The sequence below is a fragment of the Triturus cristatus genome, chromosome 9 (genome assembly GCF_964204655.1).
Source record: "Triturus cristatus chromosome 9, aTriCri1.1, whole genome shotgun sequence".
NCBI lineage: Eukaryota > Metazoa > Chordata > Amphibia > Caudata > Salamandridae > Triturus > Triturus cristatus.
This window is the reverse complement of record NC_140592.1, coordinates 310221848-310235681: the sequence shown is the minus strand read 5'-3', so window position 1 is coordinate 310235681 and position 13834 is coordinate 310221848. Positions and strand designations below refer to the sequence as shown.

The window sequence follows — 13834 nt, the reverse complement described above, 5'->3', positions numbered from 1 at the left end:
AAGGTTGGAGTTTATCTTTATTAAATTCGTCTGGCAGTATGGCAGGATTAGGCGGTCAACAAATTACATGTCTCTCCCTAGGGAAAGGGGTGGTTTGGCCTTACCAAATCTAAGATTGTATCATTGGTCATGCCTTTTGACACAAATGTCCATTCTGTTTCAACAAGAGGCAAACCCTGATGGTGTCAATTTGCTAGCCCTGGATCTACCTTCTATCTTTGAGCTGTTAATTGGGGAACAGGCTGTTGGGTTGTTGTGGCGTGAGGTGGACCGTAGGTATTATAAGAGGCCTCGTTTGAAGATTTTGGAGGGGGTTTGGGAGGTATGGAGGTCTATCTCGAAGCTTTGTAAAATCCCAAAGGTAAATCGTTATCTCCAGCTCTGTAACTCTAGTTTACTCCCCTCTGTTGGGTCTCACAGGAATCTACAGATTTGGAGAAATTTTGGTATTAGGTCTCTCGGCGATATTTGGGGGAACCATGCTCCGCTTGGTTTTGATACTATCCAATACCTATATGGGATTCCGACTAATCAGTGGTTCTTGTATGGTCAAGTCGCCCGGGCATTAAAGGCAGTGAGGCCAAAACCCCTGTCAATGGAGGTTGTTTCGGTTATTGAACTGTTAATGGCGGGGCATAAAAAGATTAAATTGGTATATAGGCAGCTTATCTTGGAAATACCAGATGATATGGAAAAATCGGAAGTATCTCTGGCTCGGAAATTAGATGACCCTGATGCTGACCTTGACCTGGCCATTTCCCTGAATAAAAAAGTTTTTAGATCTACTAACCTGAGGGCCCAGCATTATAAAACGATTTTTAATCTGTATCATTCTCCAGCTAAATTATATGCCTGGGGGGTCAGGGGGGATGATAGATGTCCTAGATGCAATGCAGGGCAAGCTGATCTTCTGCATATGTTTATTCATTGCAGCTCGCTTGCCTCAGTACAGAGGGAAGTCTGTAAGTTTTGGGAGGGGCTGCTAGGTCATAAGATCGATCTATCTCCTACCCTGATGCTGCTGGGTTGTGATAATAAGCAAAAATTGTCTCAAACCGAAGAAGCGTTGGTTTTTATGTCGGTTGCGGTACTGAGGATTTTAATCTCCTCAGGCTGGAAAGATACTATGGCTCCCTCTTTTCAAATGTGGCTCTCTAGGCTGTTGAGTATTCATAACATTGAGACCAGATTGTATGAACTGAAGGGTAAAAAAATGCGCGACTTCGGCCAAAATTTTTGGGCGCCGATTTCAATCTGGAGGGAGATGATCAGTAACTAGCTGAGATGGGTTTAAAAAAAAATAAAAAAAATTTAAATCTGCTTTTAAAAATATTTTACTGTATCCCATGTATTGCATATTGCACTCGCTTGTTATGTATTTATGCTGATGTGTTTCATTATTTATGAGGTGTACAAACTGCAAAATAAAATAAAAAAAAATGAAGTTCCAAGAAACGATCCTTGGACTAATCTCCCAAATCTTTTGATAGTATTGCTGCTGGTATTCGTAGTATTCTAATATTGTGGCGAAATCTCTGTTTCTCCACTTCTTGCATACCACTCTACAGCTGGAATAGTTCTTGCAGAAACTCCAAATCCTCTTTGTGGAGGGTTCATAGTGGTCTTCCTGTATGTCAACCACCACATTCCATCTTTACATTCTGCTTCCCTTTTTCTACATAATCGTTTGAGAAACGTAAATCCTTTCTGCCACTCGTGCTTTTGCTGTTTAATTAGAGCATATTGAGTTATCGCAGGGTATTTTGGAAAAAATCCAGAGTTTTTTAATAGAATTGAGATGAGTCAAGACGGCCAATGCAAAAGTTTTTATTTTTATTTTTTACAATCTATTTTATTTTCAAGTCGGGGAATATATAAACATACATTAAATCTATAAACATGCTAAAATGAATACATCTATGCATCTGCTACCTCCATGAAAACAGATACATTTCATTTACATTAAATTGACATCTAAATTTCATTTTTTTTTTTTTTTAATTTTATTGAGTTTTTTCTCGATTCAGCAGCACAATTCATTATATACAGACCATTGTTTATAACAGAGAGTTAAATAAGAAAAAAACAAAGATCAAAATATACACATCTCTAATTTCTTGGCATAGCAAAAACAATCGAGGCAATAGTACATTACTAAATGTCATTGCTGTATCCAAGTTCTGATCGGCTCCCAGATGGCCGCCCCCAACTTTTTTTTCCTAATCCCTTTTAATTTGTACAATGCCCATTCCGTATTATATATAGCAATAAGTTTTGCCCTCCAACTTGTGAAGGCGGGAGGCTCAGAATCCAACCACTGAGAAGTTATACAGGACCTCAAGACTGACATACAAATAAACTTAAATCCTCTATTAGATAACACCTGCCTACCCATCTAAATTTCAACTTAAAAGGTAACAATCAATAGGTTATATGTCTGTGTTGCCTCCGGTACGCCATTAAATAATTCAGAGGTCTTTTTATTCTTGGAACTTCAGGTGGAGCCCACTATCTTACTGGATCAAATGCAAAGTTCTGAAGCTGTCAGACAACGAGATGACTTGACCCAGGCATTTCCACAAGGGTGCTTTTCTGCCATAACTGGGTAGTGCTCGGAAAGACAGACATTTCCAGCAATGAATCCAGAACTAGGCATCTTTACGAAGTTTCATTAGTTTGCTGCAACAAAGGACCACAATTTGATAATCACACCCTGCTGCAAAAGGCAACGGTAACTTATAGATGAGGCTTTCATTTTATGCTACTTTTCAATCACAAGTTTTCAGATCTAATTGTCGCAACTCAGAAAGACGCTAACAGACTACTCGATACTCAGAATGAAAAAACATGCAAAGTGGGGCCAAACAAATGTTCAATTCTGCTCTATCCATCAAATAACAAATGGTGAAAACAGTTATGCAGACTCATGTAAAGAGGACCAGTAGAAGATGGCAGGTCAGGGTACTGAAAAGTGCCATCTTATTCAAGAAGTGGTTACTGAGGTGTAAGTCCTAGATCAGGTGTCCGTTGAGGTAGAAGGACGTTGGACTGCTAACTGGAATATTAACGCAAATTTTTCTGAAGTAAGATTTGGTGTTTCCTAAGCCTGTTCAAATGTTGATAGCTCAGAAGCTAAAGATAACCCAGGATGTTGGTAAGCAGCAATCTTGGGTTATGTATGTAGGCACTGGGAACATTTACTGTAGTTGGCTCTGAAAATGTTCAGGTTGGTCACTTGTAGCTTCCTTAAACTACAACTGACAATATGGAGTGATAATAGCACAATACTTGGATTGCTCCTCATTCCACCCATCCGATGTACTAGGTGGTACACAGAGACCATCATTACCAAACTGTCATCAACTACCACAACTCTGAAAAGATCAGCTTTCCTGCTTGGTGACATTCATAAGGAACACTGCCCACCACAACCCCTGGTGTACCTTCTCCTGCCCAAAAGCAAATGTACCTGGTGGTAGTTCTGGTTGTGCCACTGAGGTATAGGGTTAGGTCTCAAGTTATATTCGTCTATCACCCGTTCCCTGTCTAAGGCCAGCAGCTTCACGGAGATTTGATACTCACATCCACAATCCTCGCGTCCAGCGTACCTTAAGAGACACAAAAAAAAGGGTTGTGTGTTAGTCTAGTTTCATGGCAGGCACTAAATATGTGGCCTCAGGACTGATAACACTGGCCTATAACAATGAAAAGAGGAGCAGCAAAAATATAGCCAGGTTTCAGTGATTGTTGAACCAAAATGACGAGGGCAAGGAAAAAAAGAGGCGGGATATGCAATAGATTTAGGTGCAGGAAAAAATATGGAAACCTGTGGGAATTCTTACTGACATGAACTGAAACTGCTATATGATTGCACTTTATAGGGAGTAATGTAAAATGCACTTGTCTTTTTCTTGATATAGTTGGGTTGAGAGTGAGGAAAAACTGAGTGAGACGCAGGAATCTTCTCTATATAAATCGATTGGAACTGCTTTGAGTTCACAATTTATAGACAAATAACTAAAAAACAAATGTTTTTTTATTGAAGAGCAACTATTGGAGACTGCACGTAGGGTTACTCCAAAACAAACCCCCACAAAATAAAAAGGTTTGTAGGGAAGACTGACCTTGGAGATGGTAGTAAAGTGAAAGAGATTCAGTTCTCTGGGGAGTGGTGTAATATGCAGAGAAAGACTCATCAGCAAGGTAGTTTTAGGCTGGTCTGTGGAGGGAGAACAAACAATGCACAGTGAAGACAATAGACAGAGAAAGGTAAGCCGGTTTGTGGGAGAAAGATTACCAGATGTATGGAAGTGCAGCAAATAGAATGTTGACCAGTTGTGTGGCGAGAATAGAAGCAGTGTGACTAAAGAGAGAGCAGTAAAGAGAAATTTGAGTCTGTATGAATCAGACAGTACACTGTGTTATAGAGAACAGTATAGGAAAAGATGATAAAGTTACTTACCTTCAGTAAGAATGTTCTTGACAGATACTCTATCTACAAACTTATCACCGCTTGAACCTCCATAGGCACCAGACTAGATGGGTAAAATCTAAATAGTTCTGCAACGGTGAGTGGCGCCACCATTCCAACTCAATGTCAACATGACTCCAGATGTGAGATACAGAGTCATATATGCCATTACCCACTAATTGCAGCTGCTGTCATTTTTTCCACACCATCAGGAGTACACGAAATTGACAGAAAGTGACAGAAATCCAATGCATAAAAATTAACTTGGAATCTTATTAAGTACACTACAATAGTCCTTAGAACAGTGAGGCAGGGGGTTGGGAGAGGGATCTACAGGTAGGTACAGTATCCACCCAAAAAGTCATTACCAATGAGAATTTATTCTTCTGTGGGGTAGTTCAACCTATAGAGTACTCCTCTAATGAATCCATACCAAAGCAAAAAAACCTGCAGGAGGAGGGTAAGAGGAGAAACTCCTAGCAATAGCCATGTCATAGCGATATACACAGACAACTGCCTCCGCAATAGTTGAGGCAACAATGTTTGATGAGAAGGAGAACCAGACCTTTAGAACAGGGTGACATCCACACCAGCTAGGAGCACTCCAAGATAGTGGGGAAGAATGTGTCTTAAGCCGGTAAGGGAGACCCAGCATGTCCAAAACACCTAATAAAAGGACACCATATCCAAAACACCTAATATAAGGACACCATATATTTTCTTGCAGCCACCAACAATCTTAGTCTAACTATGCCTAAAGGAATCGACATGTCTAACAATTATTTGCCAACCAAACCATTGCGGAAATGAACGCCACATTCACACCAGGTAAAACTAGGTGAACCAACCTCACAGTCCTTTGACAGAAACCTGAAATGTACAGGAAGCAGCATGGAGCCTACATAGAAATACTAAGACACTAGACAAAGTAACTAAGTTGAAACCACAACTAAGACTGTAGACCAGAGGATGCCTACTTTGCTCAAGCACTAATCCTTCCAAAAATAGGGTCAAGCAAGCTCGCTGATGCCCAGAGCAAGGTAAAACACAACATAACAGCCTAAAAGATCCCCTGTAAACATATTGACAAAGGTGACATGGAGAAAAAGACAAAAAGCAACTGTGTCCTTGATGAAAAAATACCTCTACCTTGACACCTTAAAGCATGTCCTATTTACACACCTTAGATCTACAGGTAGTGCCAAAATGAGGATCCATACTGTAAGGGAATACCACAAAATACCTCAAGGTTGCAAGCTTACTCGGTTTCAAGAAGCCATGCAATAACATCACTATAAAGGAACAAACCATTCCTTCAGTAACACTATTTCTGGTGAATACTCTGTCTATTCCTCACCTTGAGTATACTCCTGATGCCAGACTGGATCCCATGAATTTTCCCCATCAATTCCCTCAAGTGTTGGTAGGTGGTGTTGTGCGGCTCCGAGTCAGATCTGCCCAATCCTGGACGTGATGTTGGGGCCCCTACATAGTCGCCTCCTCCACACACTAACATCAGTTTCCTTCTCAAATCCATCTTCGTGCGCCGTCAAAGATGGAGCTTTAGAAATCAGATTGTGCAAGTGCGCAGATCTATAAATGGGAACCTTAATAACATGGACAAAGAGAGTCCATTCCTTAGAACAGAGCAGTAAGTGGGTCGATGCAGTTACAGTATCCACCGGAAAAAGCGCAACCGAAGGTAAGTAACTTGTTCTTTTGACGGATAATTCTAACTGCAGATTCCTCACCGTGTAAATAGATACAATAGCAGTACCTCTGTAGGTTGTGGGTCTGAGCAATGACCAGACCAGGACATCCTGCAGAACTGAACAGGCAAAATGCACTTCCAGGTGGACCAGATTATTCAGACAGTAGTGCTTCGTGAGTGTGTGAACCAATGCCTATGTAGCAGCATGGCAGATATTTAAGACTGGCACCCTGTGTACCAGCGCCACTGTAGCAGCCTTTGCTCTGGTGGAATGTGCATGCATGCCTTTGGATTCTGTTCCTTGGACACTCTGTAGCAGAACATATAGTTCGTTTCCTGACAGCTTTACCTTTTGTCACCCCAGAAGAGTCTACAACAGCTGATGGTCCACCCGATAATCCTTTGTAAAATCGATATACACAATCAGAGCTTTTTTTATGTCTAAGTAATGTAGTCTTTCTTCTTGCTTAGAGGCGGGGCAAAAAAAGCTGGCTACTACAAGTTTGTCCAGGAGGAAGATAGTAAACGGTTGCTAGACAGACAGTGCTTGCAATTCACTCACACGACGAGTAGATGTTATCACTATGAGGAATACCGTCAAAGTAAGCAGAAGGAGAGGACTGCTATACATTGGCTCAAATGGAGTGCATGAGGAAAATGAGAACCAGATTGGTTTTGGTTGGAACTTTCCGTTGAGAAAACGCATCACAGCAGGTGATTTAAAATTAAGATGGCTGATCAGGTAAATATAGGAAGGCTGAAAGATCCAGCAAATAATCTTCCTTTAACTGATGCCATAGCAAGGCCTTGTTGAGCTAAAGATCAACATAAAAGCAAAATATCAGGCAACTGTGCATGTAAAGGTTGGTTATTTCGTAAAAAAACACCATACAACAAACCTCTCCCATCGTCCCAAATAGACTGTTTTGGTCAAGGGACGCTTGGCTGCCAATATGACACTTAGTTGACCGCTACTGATCTCCCTTCTAAAGTACTGTCACTGCTCAATTTCCTGGCATAGAGTTGTAGGTTGTGCAGGCTTGGTTGCAGAACACTATCCAATTGCTGCACCAGGTGTTCCACCACTGGATATTGCTCATGGCCAGAAGTTCTGAGTACCACACTCACCTCGCCATGTCCCGAGCCACTAGGGCAAATTGGATGTAGTAGTTCTTAATCTTTATGAGAACCTTGATCAGGAGAGGCTGAGGTGGGAAGGCGTTGAGGAGTCCCTAGCTTCAACCCAAGCAAAAGGCATCTGAGTGACAACTGCCCTGGGAACTCCAATGAGCAAAAGCTTATACAGTGCACATTTTCGGCAGTGGCGAAAAGATTGAGTCAGGGTTCTCCCCACTGCTGGATGACACACTGAGTGTAGCTGCCAATTGTGATCCGTTAGGCAGTGGCAGCTGATTTGGTCTGCCCTGTCATTTAAAGATCTTGCCAGGTGCTGTACAACCAAGAGATGCCCTAACGATTCAGTCATTTCTAAAGGCGCAAAGTCTCTTGGCACAAGACCCACAACCCCAACCGCCCTGTGTGTTGCACTAACACATGACAATGGTGTTGTCCGTGACAAAATATACCTGCTCCCTCTTTAAGGACAGGAGGAATGCTTTCAATGCCAGGTGAATCGCCAGCAGCTCCTGCATCTCCACCTTCATAGAGGTCTTCCCCAAAAACGATGAATCAGTCATTACCATTAGCTCTGCGTGAGGTATCAAGAGGAGTCCGCCACTGGTCCAATTGCAGTTAAGCAGCCAACACTGTAGATCTCCTGTTGTCCCCACCATTACCTGGATAGAATCTGAAAGAATCCCCTGATACTGGGCACACAGATTTCAGGTCCCACTGCAGAGCCCGCATTTCTCACCTGGTGTAATCCACAAGCAGGATGCAGGAGGCCAAGAAGTCTCAGAGCCGCTCTAACTGAGATCCATGTCAAAGTTTGACACATTGTGATCATAGCTCAAATGTCCTGGACTCGTTGAGGTCCAGGCTTGGAAGAGCACCATTTCCAGGATGGCTACAATGAAAGGAAGCCTCTGTGAAGGAGTCATTTGGAACTTTGGAATGTTGATGGAAAACACCAGTGATATTAACAGGTCCGCCATTGCCTGGAGGTGGTCCACAACTGTCTGAGGCAAGTTTGCCTTCAACAACCAGTCATCGAGCTATGGGAAGGCTGGCATTCCCAACCTCTGAAGGTGGGCAGCGACCACCACCATCACTTTAGTGAACACATGAGGTGCACCGGGAAGGCCAAAGGGAAGCACTGAGAACTGAAAATGCTTGTGGCATACATGAAGCCACACGTAACGTCTGTGGGACGGCAGTACAGGAAAAGGGCACCATCCAGTCTCCTGCATCCAGGGAAGACCGCACTTGGGCCAGGGTTAGCATTTTGAATTGTCCTTGTGCATGAAGTTCAGAAGGCGAACTGGAGGATAAGAGAGAGGCCTTTGTTCTTCTCCAGCATCAGGATGGCACAGGAATAACACCCAGTCCAAAACTTTGGTGCTAGTACCTTCTCTATGGCTCCCATTTCCAAGATAGCCTGAACCTCTCCTAGCAGAATGAACAAATAGTGCTCCAGGAGGTGTTGCAGCGTAGGAAGCACGCTTGGAGTGGTGGACAGGAAAGGAAGGGAGTTTCCATTTAGGATGAATTGGAGCACCCACTGGCCTGATGTAATGCTCTGCCACCCGTTGTGGTACAATGAGATCCAACCTCCTATCGAGTGACTGTGCACCACTGAGGGCAAGTTAAAGCGATTTTGAGGTGGCCAAGGAGCGAAGGGGATGGATTGGGTACTTTATTGCCTCTGTGTGTCTGAACATTTGGTGCATGATCCCCGATACCCTGACCTCTGCCTTGAAAACTCTTGGAGTTCTGCTGTTTCTGGAGCAAAGCCTGATATGGCCTCAGCTGGAACCCTTTTCTGAAGACTCAGAAGGGGAAAAGTTGTTGTGAGAACTGCCACATATTTGGTGCCAGTGAGTGGAATGTGTCCTTGCTTGCTTTAAAGTGATCTGAAGGCTATGTCGCATGGTCTCCGAAGAGACGTGTGCTACCCAATAGCATGTCCATCAGGGACTGTTGAATGTCACTGGAGAACCTGTGAAAAGAATTCAAGCACGGAGCAAAAGCACCACAATGGTCCCAACAGCCCTACTCAAACAGTCAGCAGTGTTCAAGCAAATCACATACTTCCCTGTGTTCTATCCTTTGTGTATGATCTGCCCAAGGTTCGTTCTGAGGTCCTCCGGGAATGGTGGCAAGATCTCAGCCACCTTGTTCCACTATGCCGCGAAAGGAGCAGCTGGATATGAAAGACTGGAAGGCAATACAGGCAAAGGAAAACATGTGCTTATCAAACGTGCCTGTATGCATTGACTCACTAGACTCTCCAGTGTGGGTTTGTTTCAGGAGAAAAGCAGGGCCTCCTGGAGTTGGTCTGTTGCTCCTCCCTATCTGCCTGTTCACTGGTAGGCAAATTCTTTATTTGCCCAGGTGCAAGGGGCGACTTCGAAGTTCAAAAGGACTATTGGCACCTCCTCTGTGAAAATTAGGATGACAGAAGTCAACGTGGTTTAAAATATGAGATCTGATGCTAAAGAAGTATTTTTTTGTTTTGCAACTTGCATTTATTTAGTGCTTTCTACCTCTGACTAAGTGTTGAGGCACTTTATGCAGGCGAGAACCCTGCTCCGGAACCCACAGTCAGTGGGTAGTCCAATGGTTATTAGTGGTTACTCTGATTAGCCTTGGACTCAAGGAAACCATTTCACACATGTACCCCCATTTGTTTGTGCTGGATACAATTATTAGGAGTTAGCTATGATAATTAAAGCGGATATGTGAATTCATGCAGATGGTTGGTGGGATTAATAGAGTACCTAGACGAGTAGTCTTAAGTTGAGGGGGTATGACTTTCAAAGGAGAGGTTGTGATATTTGAAATAAAGCGTGGACAATTTTCAGAAATACAATAGATACTAAGGCAAACATTCATCTGACTTAGAGTAGACGTTTTCAGAGAGAGCAGGCATGCAGAAAATGAAAAATGAAGAGGGGGGGTCTTTCAAAAGAAAATAAGGAGAGGCAACAATTGAAAGTTTTAATCGAAGGTGAGGTTTTCAAGCCGGGTTTTAAGACTCTAGAGGAGGCTTTTTGAGATAGCAGGCAATCTGATGCAAACTATAGAAACAAACCTATTTGCCTATACAAGCTATTGGGTACTTTTGATCTGCAGTATGTACAATTTTAGGCACTTTTGATGCAGTGAACAGTCTTTGCTGCTAAGCAGCCCTAGACGACTGCTTCAGCAAGGACAGCTGATCAACTTGAAGGAGCTTGAAGCATAATGTCATTCACTGGATGCACATAAAGGGAAGTAAGAGCTTTAGGGTATGCTTGAAGGAAGCAGTAACCTCATGATCAGAGCTTCATACCACAATATATGGGGTATGTGATGCAAACATCAAAAAACAGAAAACGCGGCAGCAAAAGTCTTCTGATGTTTGCCCTTAAGTTTCGTTCACAATATTAATTACAAAGGCATGGGAGTTGCTCCTGGTTAGCATAGCACTAGAGGAAGGTATGGACATCTTCCCTAGACAGTGGAAGTGTGTTATCTGCATGCATGCTGATGGAGGGCAGAGACTCAGACACTAGAGTGGGGAGTGGAGAGACAGGGTTACCTCCACAAACCTCATGAAGACCCTGCCAACAAATGGTGGCATACCAGCTCGTCCCGAGCACCGTCAACCAGAGAATAGCAGGGGTGAGGGCGAGACTGGAGCCTTTGCCATTCAAAGCAAGAGGTTTACAGGTCTGGCCCGCCTGCCACTTCCGAATGACGACAGTCAGGGACAGAGATCCCACACCACACCATACTCATGCTGCAGGTACTTCTACCTGGAGCCAGCCCCATTGCCCGTGTCTCCCACTGCTATAAACATCACTTAACACAAAGCGTGCATCTGCAGGGCAGCCCGAGAAGGACACCCAAAGGAGAACCTAAGCTAAAGGCCTCTTGAGTATGAGCCAGTGGTTACCAACTGTGTTCAAGGTTGCAGTACTGAAAGCTTGCCTGTCTTCTTTATGCTGTGCTATTAGACCAGTTTGGGTAATTAAAGGTTCTGGCTACACAGTGGTCTTTGGGACGTGGTCAGGTACATGAAATACAAATTTAAGTGCATGGAGCCAATTAGCTTTGTTGTGTACTCAATAAACAGATGATCTAGCATAAGGCAACATGTCATAATATAGCTGAGCATGGCAGAGCAACATATTATTATTTAACTGTATAACATAACACGAAGACAAAAAAGGCGTGCTTTAAACATCCATTCCAACATTGCAACATGCCACACCATACAACTTTGGTGTCCTTTACAGAAGTGGACTACTGCTCATTTGCAGGTATGTATGGTCACTCTGCTTCTATACTCCTCACTTACAGTAGTGAAGAGGGTTGGGAGGAAACTGGAGGTCCTACACTCAGGACAATACAGACTATGTGTTGGCGCCCAGAAGAAAGTTGGCCCAATTGATGCACAACGTGAATGGCAAACTTCACGGCAGTCAAGAGCTGCTGAAGGAATGTACAAAGGGAAGAGAGTCTTCAGGTGTTACCACAAGGATTAGTAGGTCCTGAGCCATAAATTATTGATTAAACCTCAGGCTTTGGAAGACAAATGGCAGTCGCTAGAAAGTTCTGACTAAAATATAAATTATTTGGTTGACATTAAATCTGCCAAGGAATCTCATGTGATAGGTCATGCCATTGAGCTTAAGCCCAATCTCCGGAGTGTGTGGTATAAGCATCTTTCTTGTCCACTAGGAAATGCCTTTAATACCCTCCATTTCCATTGTTATTCATTGCAATATTTTGTATTATTCAACTCACCATCACTGTCAGTACCTTACAGTGTAAGACAAGATGATAGTTTGACAAATGCCCTGGGCTCATATCTGCAGTCATTTGCAAGAAATGGAGACCCTAGCAGAATGCTAATCTGCATCGACCCATTTGCCTAATGTGATATCCTCACATTTGCAATATACAAGTGGCCCCTACCTCCTACTGTGTTGCCATGGGCAGAGAGGCACAGAAGAAACTGCTTGAGGCTCATTTGTCTTTTAACTATTAGGATAAGCTGCATGAACTCTCCCTTCTCAACGTTCTTTAATAAAAGTTTATTGAAAGAGAACTAAGAAGGATTGTCAACTTTCAGACTGCTGTTCTCTGTGAAACAGTCTGCTTGCTCCTGTGCCATGAAAGGCTGGTAGTCTTCTTTGTTCTAGGCCCACTAAGCAATGCACTTCAGTTATAGCGTTCATACTTTGGATCACTAAGTCATTATGAGATCTAAACACAAGCAACCCACTGCAGAGTAAACTACCTTTCCTAAATAAGCCTTCGGGCGTAAGAGCCAAGAATCTATCATAGCGATGTCTCTACGCCATGCTATACCTCCTGGCTGTAAGATAATCCAATGTTAGCTCTTACCCGAAATGTTGATTTAAAATAATGTAATCTTCATTTGGTAGGTGCTCTGCTTCAATTCCCTTGCCTTCTTGGACATTTCCATTTGCAGACAAGCATTCTCATCATTCAAGTTGTATTAGTTGTTCTGAGTAAGCTGGTGCTAGACTACCTAGGTCATTTGTGGCAATCATTGCAAATACTTTACAGTCAGCCATTAGATAAAGATGGTAAGCTGTAAATGCCCTATGATTCCTTTGCAATCCTGGTGAACATTGGTTTAGTGGCCACTGGAGTTCAAAAGAACACATTCTTGTGGCTGTGTCCTTTGCACTGTAATGTTATATTCACTGGTAAATGTATTTAATATGAAACATGAAATTATGAGGTGAATCCTTGGGGGTGGGGGATAGTGATATACCAAGGAACTCCCTTAATCTTGCCACTCATTCTCATCCATGAATGTATATCTAATCAAAGTAGTCAGATTTTCTCAAAAAGGAGTCTGGGTCAGAATTCCGCGGTCACATATGCACTTACGTTAAATTCACATTTGGTTCTTCTACAGTCTGTTACCACTGTTGGTTTATTTGCTTATACACAAAAGTTGTGACTATGTCCTAATTAATGAGGGCACTTAATGGGATTTTTTACCCGCATTTCTGAGTGTTCATTTGATTTTACAATTTACAAAATCCATTAACAATACAATGGAAATTCCTCAAACTTCATATATGAAAGGAGGGGGGGGATATTTGACACTTATTTTTCATATTCTCCTTTGGATTTTTTTTTTTTCATCTGAAAGTGGCATAAATGTTGATACTTAAAAAACAAATGTGTGATGCTTCTGAGGTAAACCCAGTTTGCTACAAGTTATTCATAAGAATATGAATCTCGGGATGAAACCTTGCAGAAGAGCCCTAACCGTCTGCGATGACCCATTTCCCTGCTAGGTTAACACTGAAGAATGTTTTTAAAAGTTTTTCCTAACTAGACGACGAGGCAATTCTTGGACAAGAAAAATACTTCAAGTCTAATCATGTCCAACTTTTTAAATACCCTCACCCCAGCCTATGGGCTGTTTAGGGCCTACCCTAAGGGGTGACATGTATTAACAAGCATTTTCACAGCACTATTCTTTCATTTGAGAGTAGCTG

At 42.6% G+C, this 13834-nt stretch overlaps 1 protein-coding gene across 1 annotated transcript in view; it reads right to left on the bottom strand.

The window, feature by feature from the left end:
• Positions 1–13834, bottom strand: part of LOC146797808 (F-box only protein 27-like) — a 76112-nt gene that overhangs the window by 46255 nt on the left and 16023 nt on the right. Inside the window, exon 4 of the mRNA XM_085627656.1 lies at positions 3470–3608. Coding sequence (XP_085483782.1) covers positions 3470–3608 — 139 coding nt within the window. The remainder of the gene's footprint in view (positions 1–3469; positions 3609–13834) is intronic.